Source organism: Triturus cristatus, chromosome 7 (genome assembly GCF_964204655.1).
Source record: "Triturus cristatus chromosome 7, aTriCri1.1, whole genome shotgun sequence".
Taxonomy (NCBI): domain Eukaryota; kingdom Metazoa; phylum Chordata; class Amphibia; order Caudata; family Salamandridae; genus Triturus; species Triturus cristatus.
Genome location: NC_140590.1, coordinates 1,346,766,479 through 1,346,788,774, shown reverse-complemented (window position 1 = coordinate 1,346,788,774; position 22,296 = coordinate 1,346,766,479). Strand labels below are relative to the sequence as shown.

The following is a 22,296-nucleotide window of genomic DNA, read 5'->3' as shown; positions in this document are numbered from 1 at the left end:
GTCCTCTTTCGTCGCGAACAACGTTGGGTGTTTCGCACTAAGAGTCATTTGAGGGGTTTAAATGAAGACTTTTTAAAAAAAAAAATTATTTTGAAATTTTAAGACAGAAAAAACATACAGCTGTAGTTCAAGGAGCGACACTTCGTATACGTATCAACATGGGCGATACATAGTAGGCTGGACAGAGGCATAGATATCACAGTCCTTGCAGGGGTGACCTGGACAGCAACACAGACCCAGTGTAAAGCAATATCTATAAATCGGAACCAAAGAGGCTTTTGCAGGGGGTACCGACCCTTGGGGGGGGGGGGGGGGGGGAGGGGGAAAAGGACCTCTCACTCCATTCTCCTCACATCAACACACTCCCACGCCAGGCCGAATGGAGACCCACAACCGAAACGCAAACAGTGCCAGCCCACCCCGGAAACATCCTCGGGCAGCCACCTTCCAGGCGACACAGTTCCCCAGCACGAGCTCACTCAGCAGCCCGACAGTCATCTGGGGCCGTCGTCCCAGCAAGGAGGTAACATTGTAGTGGGGCCCATATATCAGCGGGCCGCGACGTGGGCGGCATAAGCTCAGAGTACGTACGGATCTGATCTTGACAATAAACAAGATCTCGCAACCAGTCCTTGAATTTTGGGGCCCTGCCCCAGCTCCAGCGACACGCCACTCTCCTTTTCGCAAGCAGAAAGGCAAGTGCGATGAATTTGCGGTGCGCCGCCTGTATTGGCTCTACATAGCCCAACAGGGCCAGGAGAGGGGAGGGCAACAATACTGTGTTGATCATCTTTGAGAGCGCATCAAACACCTGGCACCAATAGCGGTGAACTGCATCACACGCCCACGCCAGGTGAAGGAAGTCCGCACCTGGAGCCCGGCATCTGTCGCATCTATCATCCTCACGAAGCTGGTATCTGTGAAGTCTGGCCGGCGTGTAATAGAGCCTATGAAGGTATTTGTAATGTATAATCCTAAGGCGGCTACTGGAGGAGACGCGGTCAGTCTGCATCAGGCAGAATTGCCACTGTTTATCCGTCAACGGGGCCTGCAGCTCGCGGTCCCATTTCTCCCTGGCCGCCAACTGCGGCGCCTGTGTGGAGGAGTGGACCGATCGGTATATTTTGGAGACGAGCTTAGCTGGAGAGTCATCACTCAGTATACGATGCAGCGGAGCCAGATGCGGGGGTTCCCGGGGGAAGCAGGGCATGAGGGCTCTCAGCCCCTGCCGAAGGCGGAGGTATAGAAAAACATCGAGGGGAGTAGGCTGGATGTTGACATACATGTGCTCCATGGACCGAAATGTGCCGTTGTGGTACAGGTCACCCCATGTCTTCACGTGGATAGCGCGAAGTAATTTCTGGAAGCCCGTCTCCTGCAGCAGGGGCATGCTTGGGTGGTAAACCAGAGGCAGGTGCGGTGCGTACACCATGTCCAGCCCTAGGGTGGCAGCCAATCTAGTCCACGCAGTTACAGTACTGATCAATGTTGTGGGCGTCCTATCTCTGCCTGTCACTGGGATGTACAACGCACCTTCTATGGGAATGGGGTGTGCCAGCCAGTGTTCAGCCGCTAGCTGCGGCATATATCGAGGCTGCCGCATCCAAAAGTAGGCATAGTGCGCCTGGGCTGCCTGATAATAGAGCTCAAAATTGGGGATGCCGAAACCACCCTGATCAAAGGGCTTAATCAGGATTTCCCACTGGAGCCGAGGTGCCTTGCCGCCCCAGACTAATCTGATAAGTTCCGAGCGGAGTTGTCGAAAGAAAAAGGCCCCGGGATAAAAGGGAATATTCAAAAAAAGGTACAGCAGCTGTGGCAAGATTACCATCTTAATCAATGAGGACCTGCCAGCCATTGAGAGAGGTAAAGTAATCCATCGAGTGATGGAATCCGTAATACGGGACAGTGCCGTCCCATAGTTGGCCCGCATGAGTTCATCTCTGTTTTTTTCCACACGGATGCCCAGATATTTAAAGTCCCCCTCACACCAGGCAAGGGGGAAATCAGGCATAAAGCGCCCAGTGGAGGCCGTCAGGGGAAACAAACAAGACTTGCTCCAGTTGATCTGGATACCGGAAATCATGCCAAACCGAATGAATTCCCGGAGGATCGGGTTAAGATTTTCCTTCGGGTCCCGCACGTAGAGGGTGATATCGTCGGCATACATGGATATTAGTATCTGCCTCTGGAAGCACCTCAACGCTTTGTCCCGATGGTGTTGCCGCAGTTTGGCCGCCAGAGGCTCCATGGCCAGAGCAAATAATAGGGGCGAAAGGGGGCAACCTTGTCTGGTGCCCCTGGTGATAGGGAAGGCAGGAGACACCCGACCATTCACTAACACTCTGGCCATAGGGGCGGTATATAATAACTTAATCCACGAGATAAATACGGTCGGGAATCCCATGCGCCCCAAAACTTGGAACAGATAATCCCATTCAAGGGAGTCAAAGGCTTTCGTGGCGTCTAGGAACACGGCGGCCATGGGCAGATCTTCATGTACCGAGTTAAGGATTGAAAAGAAAGTGCGCAGATTATGGGACGTGGCCCTACCCGGCACAAAGCCGGCCTGGTCGGGCAGTATCAGGTTGGGGAGCAACAGCTTGATGCGATTGGCGATGAGCTTAGCTAAAATTTTCACATCACAATTAAGGAGGGAGAGAGGCCGGTAAGAGTCGCAGTCACCGGCCTCCTTCCCCGGTTTGAGGAGCGATGTGATGAGGGCCATGCGCATCGATGGGGGAAGATGACCCACCTCCAACGCATCCTCGTAGACTTCTCTCAACACCGGGGCCATAAAGTCAATATAAGTTTTGTAAAATTCAATGGGTATCCCGTCTATTCCGGCGGTCTTGCCCGACCACATCTGCATAATGGCCTCCCTCACCTCGTCTAGCTCAAAGGGGGAGCTCAGAAACTCCATTTGCGTGTCGCTAAGCCACCCCAGGGACACATCCTCGAGGTAGTCATGTAGTTGGAGCTCTCCAACCCTAGTTGACTCATACAGCACACTATAGTGGGCCACAAACGCGTTGAGGATATGCGCGGTAGCACTGTAACGTGTGCCGTCCGCCCCGACAATCTCCATGATCGTAGTAGGCGGTCGTGCGAGCCTCATCGTCGCAGCCAGGGCCTTTCCTGGCCTCTCGCCCTCACCGTAACTCCGGGCAACCCAGTACTTGCCTCGAAAGTTTGCCTCCCGGACGGCCTCCGCAGTATATTCCGAGATTTTTTCCCGAATACTCGCCAACGTGGCATCATCAGGGCCGGCCGCCAGAGACGTCTCCAGCGTCTTAAGGTCAGCTTCCAAGGTGTGCAGGCGCGCCATAATACTCTTCAGGACCCCTGACCCCTTGGCAATGCACAGACCCCGCAGGGTCACTTTGAAAGCGTCCCAAATTGTCTCAACGTCCCGCACGTTTAAAGAAAGCCAAGCATTCCTCCCGGAGCTCCTCTTGAAAAAGGGTATCAAGGAGCATCATGGGCTGCAGCCGCCAGGCCGCCAGAGGAGGGCCGAGCTCCGCCGCCCGCAATGTGACCCGCACCGGCACGTGGTCCGAGAAAGTTCTCGGGAGGTGTCTCGCTCCAACCAGTGCAACATGAAAGTGTGGGGTCAGGAGGACATAGTCGAGTCTGGCCCAGGAACGCGCCTGCGCCGTGAAGTGAGTACCCTCACGGCCGTCTGCGTGGAGGTGCCTCCATGCGTCAATCAGCCTGTGCTCCGCTATGAGTTCCAGAAGTGTCTCCCGGGACCGCGTGTAATGATGCGAGGCTGGGTGGGACCTGTCCAACGTCGGGGCAAGCGTAACATTGAAATCTCCCCCCCATATGAGGTGCTGCGTACCCACACCGATTATATCCGCACCGAGGTCAACGAAGGAGGCCGGGTCGTCCACGTTGGGACCGTAGCAGCAGGCCAAAGTAACCATTCTATGTCCTAGTCTGCCCCACATCAGGCAGTATCGGCCCTGGACATCGCTTTTCGTACCCGCTAGCACGAAGGGGGTGTTCCTTTTAACTAATATGGCTACACCTCGAGAGTATGAGGAATAAGAAGAAAAGGCAGAGTACTTCGCCCATCTATTAGCAAAGGTAGGGGCAGCCCGCGCCCGGAAGTGGGTCTCTTGAAGAAACGCAATGTGTATGGCGTGGCGATCTAAGTAGGACAGGATGTGTCTACGTTTTCTAGGGTCCCCCAGTCCTCTGACATTCCACGTGAGTACGTTCAGATCAGCGTCCCCCATAACCAGGTCAACACTAAACAGGCAGGAAGTGCATCGGCAAAGGGGCCTCTCTCAGTCATCCCACATCCGCCGCACACATCATCTACTCTACAGACCACGCGACAAACCACCATTGTTCCACAGTCTACTACATCGGCCAGGCCGAGGCAACATCCACCTCCAACAAGTGCGCACACTCCACGTCCCACCGGGGGACCTTTACGCAACCGCACCACAAGAGCTTGAGACATTTTCTTGAACGACAACATCTTGAACACAGCTGCATCAAACAGAACAGCAACATTAAGAAACATCCCCGGACTCCCTCCCACCCAGGCTGTCTGTACCAGCACAAACCCCGCACCAAGCTCAATTACCGAGCCAATGGGAGAAGCGAAGCCCTTAGCCCTACAGAGCTTTGAACTGGGACCCCACCCTATCGCCCCGAAACCAGTCCTACAACGCCCCAGAGCTAATGAACCCCGCTGAGCCCCGAGTCCCGCCACACCACCCCCCACCCACTAAAGCAACCCCAACTCGCCAGAAATGTCTTCCCACCCCCCACCCATCAGTGCCATCAGAAAGCTCAACAGGAGCAACTCAGTCGTTGAAGTCAATGGGGTATACCCTACGGGGGTCATCCAGAGGGCACACAGATCCACCCCTTACTGCCCATATCCCACCATAGTCACAGAGGGAAGGGAGAAGGGTGGTGCCTGGCATACATTACCGATCCCCGACCGGCCCACGACCAGCACAGCGCGATCAGGCTTGACGCCGCCCATCAAGAGGGCCTGCAGTGGCGGGCAACCAGGGAAACACAGAGAAGCAGCACATTGTTGTAAGGGAATGATCCCGGTTACCCACAGGCTAGCAGTCAATGTCCGTTCTCTTGGGCCGCTTCCTCCTCATCAGGTCGTTCGTTTCGCATCCTCCGCAGGGATTTCAGAAAGTCCTCCACCTGCTGCGGGTTCGTGAAGAAATGTTGCTTCGCTTGATGGGTGACCCGCAGCTTCGCCGGATAAAGCAACGCATAGTCGATTTGGAGAGCTCGCAGCTTTTTCTTAACATCAACGAATTTACGACGCTGTTCCTGAACAACAGGCGTGAAGTCTGGGAAGACGGTGAAGCTGACACCTTCGCATGACAGGTTCTGGTTCATACGCGCAGCCCGCAGCGCAGCATCTCGGTCGCGGTAGTTTAGGAGCCGCGCGATGATGGGCCTAGGTGGGGCACCTGGACGCGGTCGCGGTCCAAGTGAGCGGTGTGCCCTCTCCACGATGAACTGTTTAGAGAAGGCTTCCGAGCCAATGGAGGCAATGAGAATCTTTTCCACGTAGTCCTCCATGCGCCCTGTATTGGTGGACTCTGGCACACCTACCGCGCGAATATTATTACGCCGGCTGCGGGCCTCCAACTCCTCATTCTTAGCAGCTATAATCCGCAGGACATTGTCCATTTTTGTTAACTGCGTGGAGTGGGAAGCAGTCGTATCCTCATTCTCCGAGATCCGCCGCTCGGCCTCAGTGAGGCGCTCTTCATGGGCATCGATTTTCTGTGCGAATGCATCCATACGTGAAGAAAGACGGTCCACCTTATCCACAACGGTGGCAAATCCCTGCCTCATCTCCCGGAGCATCTGTTGTATATCCATTGGCGGCGAGGCCGCGTCCCCGCCGGGCACCGGGGGGGCCCGTGCGTCTCCAGCTTCCTGCGCACTCCGCAGCCCGGCTTTTGCAGCTGGGGCAGCAAAGGACAGCTTCGACTGTTTATTATTCTGCTTGCCCATCGCGGGCTCGTTGTAGGGGGGGCGCCCCACCCCCAGAGGAGCCAAGGTCGCCCCCGCCTCAGGCAAGACAGGAACAGGGGCTCACAACGGGCAGTCCAGCCCCCGTCGGTACCAGAGCAGACGCCGGGCCACCCGGCAGCGCAGGAGCAGTCCAGGAAGGGAGCTTCTTGCCAGTCCAGACCCTCACAAGGGCAGATCCGGTCAACTCTTCGTTGCGGACCTCGGCCGCAAACACGCAAGAAGGAGGCAATCCCACGACGATTCACTCCCCCGCCAGGAATCCCAGCAGGCTAACAGCAGGGGGCCTCCAGGCAAAAGCAAGGAACTGCGTGGGGGGGCGGTAGGAGCAATCCCCAGGGGGCCTCAGCAGCAATGGAGTCCCGGTCAATGCAGCACTGGAGCGCCGCTACGCATCTCGCCTCAGACACCAGACCCGCTTAAATCGATGCCCAGCGCCACCCCAGCCAGGTCTCAGGGCCCCGCCGCAGCCTGTTCAGCAGTAGGGCTATCCACCTGTCAGGGGGGCACAGATTCGCGGGCAGCGAGGGGTCCGAGGCACCTCCGGCGGCGAATCAGCCAGGGCACGGGGGAGGGGGGGGAGGGGGGCAGCTCACCCTCCACACCACGCAGAGAGACCCCTCCGGCCACCAGCACAGTCCATCCACAGGGCACAGGACCCAAGTCTCGTCAGGAGCGCCTCCGCCCCTCGCCGCCTCCTTCACACAGGCTGTCTCCTCGCTCCCCGCTCCGGCGATCTCCGCGACGGCAAGGGACAGGCCGGGGCCTACCTGCCTCGCGGTCAGCACCGGGATCGCGTAGTTCTAGCTCCCGGCAGCCGCCACCACCACGCAGCAGCCGTTGTCCCGGCGTAACTTGCGGCGCCTCTCGCTAAGTCCCCGAGAGTCTCTCGGCTCCCAAACTCCTGTCGGAGCCGCAGGGGAACAGCAGCTACCTGTACATCTGGTCGCGGTCCTGCAGGCGACCAGTTACTGAGGATAATTGCAGGATATTTAGGCCAGGCAGCAGGAGCCTCACTCGAGTGCGGCCATACTTCGTGCGCGCCCTCTAGCGCCCCGTTTAAATGAAGACATTGCTTGGGGTTCTGTGTAGTCCTTTTTTCTGCCCCTCTCTTGTTGGATTAGTGTATTCATACATATGGTATCACCTAGTATACCCGTTATACATCAACCTTGACAGGGGTGTACATAATTTGAATACATATATATTGTTCCGTTAGGAATCCAGATAAACTACATGAATTAGACGATTGGTCTTTATAATATCTCGCCAATCATTGATTAGGTGGACAGTTTTGGCATAAATGAGTGGATGGCATTTCATACCAATGGCATAAGTCTGTTTATGCTAAATAATTGCCGTTATACTGTGCACCTCTGATTCTTAAACTTGTGGGTTGCACTGTAGTGTTTGTATTTTATTTTATTCTTGTCTTTGGATACGTTTAGTCTGGTATTTGTTTATAACTCACTTCATTCCCTTCGAATCCAATGACACATATATTAGGGGCGTTGTGATTTGATTATGGCGTCATCTAACATATCCAATGAATCCAATGACACATATATATTAGGGGCGTTATGATTTGATTATGGCGCCATCTAACATATACACCAGGACTGGTTTTTCCATTTTCAAAGGCTGTACGGCACTTTCCTCTTTCTTCCATTCCTACATAGGGCTTCCCGTTTATCAGTAGTTTCATCGGGAGTTCTGAACTACATTTCCCATGATTCTACTGACCCGGAGGTGGGTAGCGTCACTTCTGGGTCACATGCATTCACGGAGGCTCCCGCTGATAAAAACATAACGGGAGTATGCCGCCTCCCCCTTTGGTTTTTACCGTCGAAGGAAGGACACAGACGAACTTGAGGTAACGGGGGTGTGGCATGTCTTAATAGGACGTTTTGCGACGGAGTTTGATTTATGAGTGGAGGTATGACTTTGACTTTTGAGCCTTTACGAATATTAGCAGACATTACTTTTGACATGTTTGCGATTGAGTGCTTAGCGATCGCGGCGCCTTGGGCCAGTATGTATACTTATTTCAGATGCGATTGAGCGCTTAGCGATCGCGGCGCCTTGGGCCATTATGTATACATATTTTAGGTGCACATGAGACTTAGTTATTTATCCATTGAGCTGGTAATATGGATAATGGAAATATCTAACTAATTTAGTGGCAAACACAGTTATAGGCCTACGGCATTTGTTCTTGAGCAGATGACACCGAATTGACTATACTACCAACCTATAAATACATATCATTGTATGATCTGAGCATTCGGAATGTGATTTATGACGTTCCTTTTATATTTAAATGTGTTGTGCATACTGGAGATTGAGTTTGAGTTCTTTGTTTCTTTTTTGTTTCATCCTCAGAAATCTGTGACCTGAGGTAAAAAACTCCCATAAGGTGGAGGTAAATTCAAATTACCGCCTAGGTGAGTTATTTCGTGTTTATTTAGACGTGTTCTCTTTTCACGTTTTAAAATCACGTGTGTGGTTGAATATCACGTGTGTGGTCTTAAGGGAGTTAAAATGGTAGAAATTAATAATGAAACTGACATTCATGTTTGTTGTTTCTTACAGACATTGGACCGGACTGCAGCTGGTACCTTTGTCGTAACTACCATAACAATGAAGTATGGTTTTTAAATATATTATTATTTTTCACTAATCTTTAGCAGAGTGACAACATTTGAGGTCCTGATGAATGCCACAAACTTTTAGTCATTTGGCAGAAACATGTTGACCGTTGACGATTAGGACATTTTTTCAGTCCTGTATGTCACTTTCTTTTTAATCCTAGTCCATGGGGACATGTATTAAACTCAGTTTTTGTCACCCAGGAGCTAGTTTTAATACACTTTTTGTTCTTTATTTGCACTCTGCCCCTCACTCCCATTGCCTAAATTGGTAACCTTACAAAACACCTCACGCTCCTCTCCATTAAGAGAGTCGTAGTCCACACTGTATACCTTGCGGTTGCAGTGTGCAAGAGGGGACCCAATGATGAAGCATGTCACCCTTGGGTGAGTGAGGGTTCTCGCCTTTAAGAGAAAGACTCCCCCTCTCCTTTTTCCCCTTGATTCAAGGACATATTTTGGTTGCGTTTGAACCAGCATCCCATTACTTTGTGTGAGGATCATCCTCTCTATGGGTCCCTTGGCAAAGAGAGACAGTACTTCTTGAAGGAGCAGGGAGAGATGGTCCTCTGTCAGCCGATCGTATGTGGGTGGCACAGGTAGTGGGGTAGTCACAAACGGGAGGGAGTAGCCCCTTTGGATGTTCCCATTGTGTTCAGAGGGCAAACTAAAGAGGCTTGGAGGCAGCAGCTGCTGGGGTAATGGCAGACTGACTCGATGGCTGTCCCAGGCTGTCTGTGGAACCAGCACCCCCGCCCATCAAAAGCCTGTTGGCCATGGTGGCTGGGAGGGTAGAGGTGCAGTTGGAGAACCCTTCCGTGGTGACGAAAGGGACAGAAGGCACATTGGGATGGACAAGGGTCCACAGACAAGCCCAAGGACCAGGCCACAGCTCTGATGTATTTTAAAGTGCTTCAGCACTGAATATGCCTTCTCTCCAGAGGCAAGACTCAAAGGGCATGTCCCTGAGGACGTCCCCTGAAAAACCAGTTGTTCTCAGCCAGACGTGGCACTGCAAGGCCAATGATGAGGAAGTCGCTTAGCCCTGCGAGTTGTTAATGTCGCGCCCACACCCTATGATGAACGTTTTGGCATCTTGATCGTCAGCAATACAATAGACAGCACTTATGGAACAGAGTCCCATATTGTATGAAAATAATGGCCCAAAAGGCGCGCAGAGTTCACCAACCACAATGCTAGGCTGGCGGAAGAGAACATTCTCTTGCCAAAGGTGTCCAGCCTTTTGGAATTCCTATCTAGTGGAGTGGTAGGGAATGTCCCGAGGTTAATCTTGGATGTGGATGATTGGACCAACCAACTCTCTGGGGTGAGGTGCTGGAATCAGGAAACTTGGATCCCCAGGAGTGGGCTGATGGTGGTAGGCAATCATCCTATGCACAGGAGCCCCTGTGCAGGGCTTGGACGAGGCCCCAAGTAGGATATATGTAAGGGCTTCATTAAATGGGAGAAGGGGTTCAGAAGGGGAGACTCCCGGTTGAAGCACCTCTTTCAATACATTTTTCTTGATTGCCACTGGAGGCAACTGCAGTTCCAAGACCTCAGCTGCCCTACGCATCACTATTGCTAAAGAGGCTCCATCCTCCGTAGCCACAGTAGGAAGAGAGACCAGGCCAGTATCGGGTGAGGTGTCTAACGCACTGCCCTCCGCCAATTGCTCATACCAGTTGTCCAATTCCTGCTCTTCTTCAGGGAACTGGTAACCATAAGGGTCCATAAACCCCTCTCACTCGTCTCCTCTCCAGGCCCATCATGTAAATAAGGCACTGGCTCCACTCCAGGGAAAATGGGCATGGTCGGTGCCTGTCAATGTTGCTCTGGTTCTTTTGAAGGAGTCGGGAATAACGATGGGTGCAGTGCCGCCTAGGTTCACCGACAGCCCTGGCACTGAAGTAGGCGTCAAGGAAGCTCTCGCTGACAACTCCGCTCTGGATCCAGCAAGAGATCCATGGGGCCCGACGGTGTACCCGCTGTCGTAGATACAGTAGGGACCCTACAGTCCAAGTGGGGTCCAAAAGCGCTCCAAAAGGGCTGGGCTACCCAAATATGAGGAGCATGGCCTCATAAAACTCTTTTAGCTTGGCGGTGGTCGCTCTGGCCTTGGGAAGATCAGGGAAGTATGGAGCTTCAGGAAGCTCTTCCTCAGCGCCTTGGGGTGCATGGCACGGCAGGCAGGCAGGCAGGCAGGCAGGCAGGCAGGCAGGCAGGCAGGCAGGCAGGCAGGCAGGCAGGCAGGCAGGCAGGCAGGCAGGCAGGCAGACAGACAGACAGACAGACAGACAGACAGACAGACAGACAGACAGACAGACAGACAGACAGACAGACAGACAGACAGACAGACAGACAGACACACACACACACACACACAAGGCCCCACACGGCTTAAAACCAGCTGGTTTCTTCAGTAATTATACCTACACATTAGGAGTAGATCTCAAAAAAGGTCATCAAAAAGTCGCAAAAAGCCAGTCAAAAGTGACTGAGGGCTATTTGGCATGGAAAAAAAGAACTGATGTCCGCGCGCCAAGGTGGCACCTATATAGGCACTGCGCCCATCACTTCCAGAGCAGACGACACCAAGCGGAGCCAAATGACGCCACCTACCGACACGCAGGGGTAATGCTTGAAACTTTTCCGGTTCCAGTCTGACACCTGGACATAATTCTAAGGTAGGTAATCTGCAGCTAGACGTCTCTATCATATTTTGTACTTTGGCGGTACTTCAAGATCAGTGACCACAACATATGGAAATTTGAAAAAAACGAATAAAAAAATAGCTGCGGTGGTACAGATGCACAGCTTATCAGGGCATTTTATTCTCACAGCTCACATTTTCCACATTAAACCTAACTGAGTAAGTATTCTAATTCTCACGAGAAATCCTGTCTCATTAATGTCATTAAAAGACTACTTAGGATTGACCAACTTCAAGGCTGTGAGACATTATGAGTGTTTTGCCATCCGTCTGAATAGTAAAGTGTGTTCCAAACAAGAAGGGGTGAAACGTTTTCAATATCACCATGACCTCAAAACATTCCTTCTTAATTTCCGCCATGGATAGCCAACACTAACTAATAAAAGCAAGTGGGTAGTCTCAACTCATCACGTTTTGTTGAGAGAGAACGCCATACTCTAAAGTTTAAGTCTCAACAATGAAGACTGACGGAAATCTGGCATCTTTAGGACTAGTGCCTCGCACACAGAATTTTTCAAGTGATCAAAGGCAGCTGACAATCCGCAATCCAATTTACTTTCTTAGATTGCTTCTGAGGCATCATCGCTATGAGTGGGGCAGTAATTTAACAGTAGTTCACCACGAAGATCTGGCAATACCCAAAGAGACCCAAGAGTGCCCTCACACGAGTCTAGGTAGGCTGGGTCTCCCAATCCATGATTGTGTAGATTTTGGCCAATAACCACTTGCTGACCAAAGCAGAGTACACTTGGCACTTGGTTTCCTTGGCTGTGAGCTTGGCTTTCTTCCCCCCTGCAACACCTGAACACTGCCAGGTTGTCTAAGTAGACAACATTAAATGTATGCAGGACACTCCTGTCATGGCTCATCCTTCTTCTCGAAATCTGTAGGTGTGTTTTGTAGCTCATACAACATTACCTAAAATTGAAACAGGCCAGCAGGGGTGAAAATGTAGTCTTACTCTTGGAATTGGGAGCTGCCAGCTCTCAATAGAAAAGTCAAAGTTGACCAGGAAGTGAGCTACTCTAACTTATTGACCACTTGGTGCTCTTTCAGTATTGTGTGGAGTTCACTGTTTTACATACAACAGCAGGGGTTTCTCAACCCCTACTTCAGTGCAGCCACCACTCTGTTTGCCCAGGGGCTTTATGAGGACTCAATGATGCCTAAGTGTAGCATCTTGCAGATTTCAACTATGAAGTTGTCTTGGAGATTTTTTTTATTACATCTGATATGTCTTTGACTTGACAAGCAAGCTTTCTTCTACACCTATGGCGTGGTTACATCAAGGTATAAGACTAAGGGCCAAAGAAAACACCTCAATAAACTACCCTAACTCGGACTTACACAGTAAGGGTGTCATATTGGAGAAGAGTTGGACTTCCTCCAGAGAGCATCTGCTCAGCCACTCACAATATTTCAGGGAGCAACTCACTCTCTTCAAATTAACTAAAAATGTGATTACTTTTTTAATGAAAAATTATCATACTCTACAGAGACGCATCAGGACTGTGGGTAATCTAGGGTAAACTCACTCTGGTTCAGATTAAGGCGGATGCAGGACTCCGAGTGGCGAATGATAACTTCTGCTACTTGGGACTGACAATTGCCTTCACCCAACAACGTTATTGGCATCTCAACCTACTGCCACTGCTGTTCAAAACTAAAAACGATTTTAAAGTCCGGGCATCATTACTGCTCTCAATGGCGGGCCGAGGGGCGTTATTTAAAATGTTAAACCTCCCTTGTTTCCTTTGTATCCTACAGCATCACCCGTATGAGATGCCAAGTACATTCTTTGCAGGGCTATGTGCAAACATCAGCATGTTCCTCTGGGTAGGAAAGACCCCTGCTTAGCTTTTGAAAAATACTGTAGAACGGTATACAAAGCAGGATTGGGATGGGTCAATATCCAGCTCTATGACTCCACATCCCACATGATAAATGCTTGGTTTTATGCTGACAGAGAAGTTGGAACTCAACTTTATATGGCCACATGATATCCTTAACCTACTCTACAGCAGGTCTCCAAGGCATACCCTACCCCGATCTCACATCTCTCTGTCCTATGCTGGCATGCCACATTACGACACATCAAATGGCATGCCACATTTATGGCAGCAACACCCTTGAGGTGGGAAACATTGCTGTCACAGACAGTAAAGCTATCCTATTGCATGCTGGGACCAAATAGGCATATCCACCCTGGGTGACATCTGGACAGTAGTAGGTAGTCACATTTGATCCTTTCAGGAACTTGCCACAGAGTTTCAGCTCTTCTCCACAAAATTCTATAAATAATTACAATTAAGACATGCATATGACACCTACTGAGACATACTCAATGCAGTCCTGACGTACATCCCAATCGAATGCTACCTAACACCAGACACCATGGACAAGGGGGACATATCCCAGTTGTACATAGGACTAAGGGCTAGCTGAGAGGCAGGCTTGTGGGGTCCTCGAGGACAAAGACAGGAGTGGGGCAAAAATGGCACCTAGCGTGCTAGCTATATCCATGTGCTTACACCTTGCCCGGTTCAAATTCCTCCATGAATTGTACTATACACCGGCACGTTTGTGGCAAATGGGTCGCACCACCAGCCCTGCCTGCCTTTGCTATGAGGCCTCACAATGACGGAATCTAGATCAAAAATTTTTAACAGGCTATTTCTGAGGGTGATGACAAAAGACATTTCCAGGCCCTCACTGCCGAGGAAATATACTTTAAGAACAATGGTTTTAACAGTCGACGTTGTAGCAAATGCAGGGGAGGACAGACAAATAGCACATGTTTAAATTTAAAAGGAGAGACGCTTTGTGACCTCTGCAGGAAACATGTTCAAGATTTAAGTCATGACGGAATGAGTCAATGGGATGAATCTATGTGCTGCAGTGGAGAAACTGGTATGCAAAGGTTGAGGAGCCTCAAGAAGAATGTTAAGATCTTGGGCTGACATAATGGAGTGAATCTGCACTTTGTGACTGAAATAGAATTGGGGGAGGGGAATGTATATGCTACGCTTTGGTACATTCCCAATTGTCTACTGGTGCACCCTTCTAAGTCCCTAGTATATGGTACTGAGGTGCCCAGGGCATAGGAACACCAGAGGTTTCACCTGGGCTGCAGCATGCTTTGTGCCACCCAGGGGAGTCCACTGAAACTGTGACAACAGGCTTGCCATTGCAGCCTGTGTGAGTTGGTGCTTGCACCTCTCATAGCAGATATGCTTCCTTATATCTGAGGTCACTACATTTAAAACCTACAAGTCACCCCTAGAGCAGGCTCTTCAGTACTGAGGGCAGGGAGGTTGGTTATAAGTGTGACGGTGCCCCTGCATGAGCAGGACACCCCTACAAACCCCAGAGTCGATTCTCTAGGCTTTGTAAGTGCGGCTAGCCATTTAATACACATAATGGAAATCAAGTCATTTACGAGATGTCTAACTATATATTGGCTGCACCAAAACCGGTCATGTTTGGTATCAAACATGTTGGAATCCTGCCCGACACCGATTCCAGTGTTGGATGTAGGATCCCATGTACTGGGGGGGCTCCCCTAGGGTGCACCCCAGTATTCCCGGTACCAGCCTTTCGTGGTCTAACAGCAAGCTAGTGCTGCTGCCGACCACAGACACGTTTCTGCCCTGCTGAGCTGGGCTCTAGCAGGGGAAGGTAGAAAAATAGGTTTCCTGTCACAGGGACATGTGACCACCTCCCATACAGGACTTAGGGCCATATGTAGGTAATTTCTATTTACCGATTCCTAAATACCGAATTTTACCGATTTGGTATTTAAGAATCGGTAAATAGAATGTAGGTGAAAAAATCGGTAAATGTTACCGATTCGGTAATATTCGTTATTACCGATTCGGTATTTACCGAATCGGTAATAAGGCATACCTTCCCATTCATTCCTATGGGCCTGGAGGCCCATAGGAATGAATGGGAAGCCATTCACTATTACCGATTCGGTAAATACCGAATCAGTAATAGGGGGGAGCATATTCAAGGGTGGCAGGGTGTCACATTGACACCCTGTTGCACCCCTGAATCGTGCATGTGTGCACATGTGGCGCACATACATGCCCTAAGGGCATGTATGTCTGCCACATAGCACTTTTAAAAAAGCACACAATTGCTTTGTAAAAGGTATTCAGTATTAACCACCAACCTATAGTTGGTGGTAAATAACGAATCCTTAAAACAAAAATGCACTCACTTGAGTGCTCCCTACATAGGAGTTAAGGATTCGGTAATTTACCGATTCGGTATTTTACTGAATTCTTAAAATACCGAATCGGTAAATTACCGAATCCTTAAATCCAGCCTCCTACATCTCAATTGCCTAAATACCGGTCGGTAACGGGAAATTTACCGATTTTCGGCCGTTACCGACCGGTATTTAGCTACCTACATATGGCCCTTAGTGTATTGAGCTGGGGTGGGGGCGCTTGCCAGTGCCACCAGACTGCTTTGAAGGGCACATTTGGTGCCTTCCTTGCATATTTCAGTTTTAGTCAGTTCAGGGAGCCTTTGGCTCCCGCTCTGGCGCGAAACTGAGCTGTACGTTAAACATAGACTTAAATAAACCTCCACTGTGGATGGACACAATTAAAGTATGTTGACAAGGAAGCTAAAAGGTAAACTGTAAAGTATATAATTAGGTCAAGTTTTCCATACCATAATTTGTTTAAATACTATGCATGTCAGGTCAGACCAAGTTATTATAATAAATACAGAGCAAGTTATTTAGATAGAACGCAACAGAAATCAAATTTGCTCAAATAACAAGTGCTATTATTACTAAACTCCATGGTATACACTTTGTTAAGTCCATGTTGGAACCTCTGAACTGCAGGGTGCTCCTAGATTCCAGCCATTAATTTCCTCAGATTTCTTGCTTGGATTGGAATCCGAATTCAGATTTCACAAACAATCTTTGCAGAAGGCACATTACCAAGTGATCACTATTACTGGACAGCAGGTCCCCAGCATCTACCCAATGTTATTCGGTGGATCTTGGACCCAGTTTCACCGCTATTGATAGCCAGAGGAGCCAACTGGCACAGGTATCATTGTCATGGTAGAAAGCTTGCCACACCACATACAAGGTAATTTTGTTTCTACAAAACTCTCCTCTTGCCCACAACATTCAGGAATTACCTGGAACATAACTGCATGCCCAGATAAAAGTGTCTAAAATCCTTCCATGTTCTTTCGTATCAAGGGCAGCAACAGTACAAAAAGATAATCCGGCAGGGTAGGTGCCAGAATATCATTTTCCGAATACAGTCTGCCGTAAATATTGTGCCCTAAATATTGTTTACAAATATATTGCCAAAACTGACGTTAATGATAGAAAAGCTATACCCAATGGAACGATTTTTTTGCAAACGATATTTAGAGAGAATTTTTCCAAAGACAATACTTCAGTGTACAATGTTCTAACATACAACCTCTGAAACAATGTGAATGCACCCAGGGTACATAATGTTTTTTTCTACTGTATCTTTTTTTAAAGATACTCATTAATTTTAATACTATAGTCAGTATGTGATGACATGTCAGTGCAAGGCTTATCTGTAAGTGTATGTTTTCTCCTTTAAGCTCCCTATAAAGCAGGTTCACTGATATTTTATCAATTTAGCTTTCAGTTCGTCAAAAGAAAAGGATTTTAACATTTATGGGGGATGTCCTTAACACGTCTCTGGAGAGAAAAGGAAACTCCCAGTAGCCTTCCCAAAAGCAGTGGAGGGTCAAGAGAACTTTGTGAAGCCAAAGTGAAGAAAGAGGGCTCTGGCTGCGTTATCAGACAGGGCTACTACTTAAAAAGGTAAGGTACCCAATTTGAATTAGCCAGTGGATATCGATTCCTCTACCAAGTTGAAATCATGCCCAATCCCAAAGTGTCTTTCTTCAGTCTACTAAAAGTAAATAAATGCCAACCACAGAATGAGTGGTTGGATAACCACACTGACCGGTTAGTTTTGTTGATCATCTCCAAGGAGTGCTGTGCCATTGGACACAGTCTCAAGAAGTATAACCATTATCATCAGAGCATGTAGGGACCAAGGTCTCATTCACAAAAAGAGTGGGGACAATTTACCTACTCTTCCCATTCCTCACTCGTGGTACTGGAAGACACCGAATCTAGCTCCTTTTAACTAAGAATTAACATACAACCAGGGCATGAAAACCAGTCTGTGCTAGAGCTAATTAACAACTTGTAGTTGGGGCTTCCTAGAGGTATACCCAGTGAAACAGGGTTCTACCAGGCAACATCTCTAGATAGTGGGAGAAGCAGAGGAGGAGCCCACCCTTCGTACAAGGATCGAGTAGTTGGGGTCATATATGGTCTGTTTGTGAAGTGTATCGATAAGTGAGTGGGCCTGATGGTCATTGCTCGCTTTGGTGGCATTCTTTACTTGCGAGACCTGGTCTTTAGAAGCATGCCCTGCAGTCAACAATAATCCATGCCTGTGGTGCAAAAATGCCCCCAATCTGCAATGCCTTACCGTTGGTGGGCGGCTAAAGGCCAGCTTCTCACGAACCTCCAAAGACAACACAGCATCCAGGCTACGGTAGTCCAGATCCACTGGGAGCTGCAGCGCCTCTTCTCGCTGGACCTCAGCCATCTCTTGCTGCTGCAGTGCAACATGAAGTTCGTAGATTGCTGGATGAAGGGAAGGGCAGAAGGAAAGGAAAAGAACAAAGCCTTAAAAAGAGACTAGATACCCGATTTGCTGACAGTTTGCAATAGGAACATTTCCCAGACAAATTCCCAGAAGCCTGGGGTGTATATGCCAATATCTGTCTCAAGTTTCCAATTACTGTGCAAATCTTCGGCAATGTCAGTGAATTTATCTGACCCTCCTAGCAGAGTTTTTCTGTGAATTTCTCTGTCCTTGGGGTCTCTGCTAGTGAGAAATGAATCAACAGCCTCTGTACTGACAATGAATGTACTATTACATTGTGACTCTTTCACATTATCAAAACGTGCCTATTCTACACCTATCCCACACCCAGTGGCAGGACTGTAAAATGATCCTATACCTGTCTCAATACAGAGCTTATAATGCTGATACCATGCAAGGGGTCTCTCAGGACTAGGTGGTAGCACCATGAACAATAAATGATCAGTTTTAAAAAAATTGGAGCAGTCCCTTCTATTGTCAGGCTACACCTCTTATTCCTCTGTCACCAAATGTGCTGATACAACGAAAGGAAAAACTTCAGCCCTTGAGCAAAAAAGACACCATCATCCGATTGGCAAAGGGACTTACTGAAGCCAATGAGCTGAATCAATCCACTTTACCAGGAAGGTAGGCATAACTGACCAGGGACAAGCCTCCTATTCCTACTGTATGTGTGCCTTTGCCAGTACCCTTTTCTCACCAAATGGTGAGAAGCAGAACGAATTCCTCTGGTGCTTAGTGACTTCCTTAGCCATGGCTTAGCTTTGATCCCTTGGGATTCGTTCTGTTTTTTCCCCTCAATCTGCTTCAGATGTTGTAGTTTATGCTGCACTGCTCCAGGTTTAAGCCATACACATAGCAAAATTGGCTACTTGCAGCTGCTGATCCGCATTAACTTCTGAATCTTATGTTTGAGGGATATACACCCAGGACACAACTATCCTCTGCTACCATCGGTAAAAGGTCCTTTCAGAACATTATAAGTTGCATGCAATTTAAGAGCACACGTATTCTGCAAGAGATATTGGATTTCATCAACAGGAAGAGTAATGAGGTAATTAGAGAGAAGAGACAATTCATTATGGTACCAAGAACCCTTCTTGTCAGTGAAATAGCAGGGCATTCCTCCTAGGAATCCCCAATCCTTGCTGGAGGTCACCTGTACTGACACAACACAAGTCACGTAAGTAATGCAGAGGAAGATGAAAGAACCTGCTCAAAGGGCCATTTACCCACACGTACCTCACATGTTCTATCCCAAAATGTAGCATCAAAGGCAAGGGGACCAGGGGCGCCTGTAGGTCCAGCATACAAGCTCCTTATAAGTATTGACTGTATCAAACAGGTATGCATTTTCTTCGGACAGAGTCATATAGGGAGAAAATGTGACTGGTCGCTCTAATATCCACAAGATGGGACAGGAGTCCTCTCCTTTTGAAACTGGGGCCCTCAGACACCCAATCGGTGTGTCATGCTTCATCATTGGGCTTGCTCCTTGTTGAGCCAGCGCTGCAATGCCTGACCCACACTCATAAAGGGGCACTTAATCGGAGATCTTTTATTGGAATTCTGAAGAGAGTTGTGTTGTCTATTCTGAAGGTAGGCAGCCATGGTGGCCAGGGGTAGTCATATAGAGGTGAAAGCTAGACCAGAAAGCTGTCCTGCACTGTGGCTTTAAAAGGATCAATATCTTTTTAGTGACAGTAGTAAAAGATCTCTTCCACTTGGCCACATAGGAGGCCCGGTGGCCGGTCTGCGTGCTTCAATGAGAATGCTCATGCATTCAGGTGGAAGATTAAGGTACCCATATTCTATGACCTCAGGAGCCAAATTGCAAGGTTGAGGAACCTGGATCTGGGTGTCTGATTTTTCCATGATTCTACTTGAGATCGTCCGGCCTGTTGATGACCCTCTCGTGCAGAACCAGAGAGAGTTCGAGCTGAGTCATGAACCCGAGCTGGCGGGCCCATGTGGGAGCCACCAGGATAAAAGTGAGGGACGTCTGCCGAAGCCTCCGAACCACTAACAGAAGGAGGGGGGAGAGGAGAAAAAGTGTAGGCAAATATCCCTGACCAGTTCATTCACAGTGCATTGTGGCTGGACTATGGGTGTGTAAACATGGAGGCAAAGTTTGGGCATTTGGCATTTTCTGCCACTGCAAACAGGTCTATTATAGGGAAACCCCACCTCTGGAAGTAGAAGAAGAGGCCTTGCTGATGGAGTTCCCACTTGTAGCCACTGATGAGCTCGGCCAAGTCGTTATCCATACCTGGAATGTACTCCATGAGCAAACTGATTTTGTGGCGGGCAGCTTAGACCCAAATGCTCTGGGATACCTGCTAGAGTTGTGGAGAGCATGTGTGTGGTATTCTCCTTCTTGGTATTCAATGGTCAGAGTTCTATGGAATGTAGAACCTGAAATATGTTATTGATATTCCTCTTCTATCAATTGCTCACCGGCTGCAGATGGATGAGGTGTTTATGAATAAACCTCCAACTACAACCCTTTACATGCGTGTCCTGTGTATATTAACATAAACTTCATACTGGCGATGAGCGGGGAACGTTTGGAGAAATAACATTGCGACACCTCAACATCGAATTTATTAATTCTTGAAGAAGGAAGCTGCGCCGTATGGTGATTTGTGAAAAGAGGTATTTTCGGATCGAGCATGTATTGGCTCTTCCGGATTGAAGTGTGCTGGTGGATCGGACCCGTAAAGGTACTAATTTTAATCTTAGCGCAGTTAAATATTAAGCGAACGTTGGAGCAAGAAATTTAAAACTTAAGCGCATGATTAAAAGGGAGCGCAGTGTCAAGGCTTGGAACGCACTGTGATATATCTGTTGCTGAGCGGATTGTATATTCAATTTGAAAGCTTGGAGTTTCAGTGCGAAGTTAAACTTTTAATAGTATAAGAAGTTCAGCGTGCAGCCGGCACGTGGAAACACAGCGGCTTGATGAGAGCTCGAGCTTATGTTTGAAATCAGCGAAGCTACATAGCTCAGCGCGCGATCGGCACGTATAATGTCCGGCACGCAAACAGTATAAAGACTCATTGCACTTTATATTTAAAGTGTAAATATATGAAGACAGCCGGCGCAACATAATCTGTATATTTACAAAGGATATAAGTCTATCTTTAAATAACTTTGTTGGCGCTTACAGTTTTGATGGCAGCGGGCTTCGGATCTCAAGGCAGCGTGTCAGTTGCAGCGAGCCTCTGTGTCTGATCAGATTGCTGTGTGTCAGTCTGACGGTGACACGCACACCAGGAAGTGCATTTTTTTATTTTAAAGTACTAAAACTTTATTTAACTTGGTGCATATTACTTTTAAAAGAGCGCATCTTAGTAAAGGAAAGGAATTATCTCGGAGATGTGCTCATCAACATTCTTGTGTATATAATTGGCATATTTTTGCATATGAAACAGGGTTAGACACAATATAGAAGTTATTTAACATAATGTCACTATTTGTGTTTTACAACAATGTGAGTATTATTTAAAAGAGGAATAGGTAAAATATAAAGTATTTAAGTGGTTAAAAAAAAAGGTTATTTAACAGATACATTTATCTTAATTTTGTTAAGCCTAAACTTGTTTTTGGTTTCGTTGCTTTATTTTATTATTTTAATTTTCTGAGATTTAGGAAATTACTTAAAAGGGAAAAGACTTGCAGAATGTACCAGCACCTTCTTTTTTTTTTAACCAGTCCAGGTGAACCTGTGGTGAAATGGAAAAAGTGGAAAAAATATAGCGCACTATGCAAGAGTTTGTGGGACCAACTTGAGTGCCGAAAGGAAGCATTCTCTATTCTTACATTGTTTAGGTGGAGTGGGACAGGAGGTGTTAGAAAATCTACCAGAGTTATCCACAGAGGAACAAAGAGGTTTAAATGAATATGAGATCTGTATTCTTCAATTAGATAAGCATTATTTACCAAGAACGAGTACTATAATGGAGAGATATCATTTTGGGATAAGAGAACAGGGAAAACAGGAGACAGTAGAAGATTATCTAACGAGTTTGAGAAAATTGGCTTCAAGCTGTAAGTTTGGGGCGTTGAATGAAGAACGTATATGAGATCAATTTGTTTTAAAGTGTTGGGAGGATAAAATTCGAGAGGAATTGTGGCTTAAAGATGAACCTCCATTAGAAGAAGTTATTTCTACTGCGAAAAGAGTTGAACGCATGTTGAAATG

General features: G+C 48.2%; 1 protein-coding gene across 2 annotated transcripts in view; it reads right to left on the bottom strand.

The window, feature by feature from the left end:
* Window positions 1-22,296, bottom strand: part of MTO1 (mitochondrial tRNA translation optimization 1) — a 524,123-nt gene that overhangs the window by 31,994 nt on the left and 469,833 nt on the right. For both annotated transcript variants that reach the window (XM_085619003.1, XM_085619002.1), the window contains one exon: window positions 17,913-18,070. In XM_085619003.1, coding sequence (XP_085475129.1) covers window positions 17,913-18,070 — 158 coding nt within the window. The remainder of the gene's footprint in view (window positions 1-17,912; window positions 18,071-22,296) is intronic.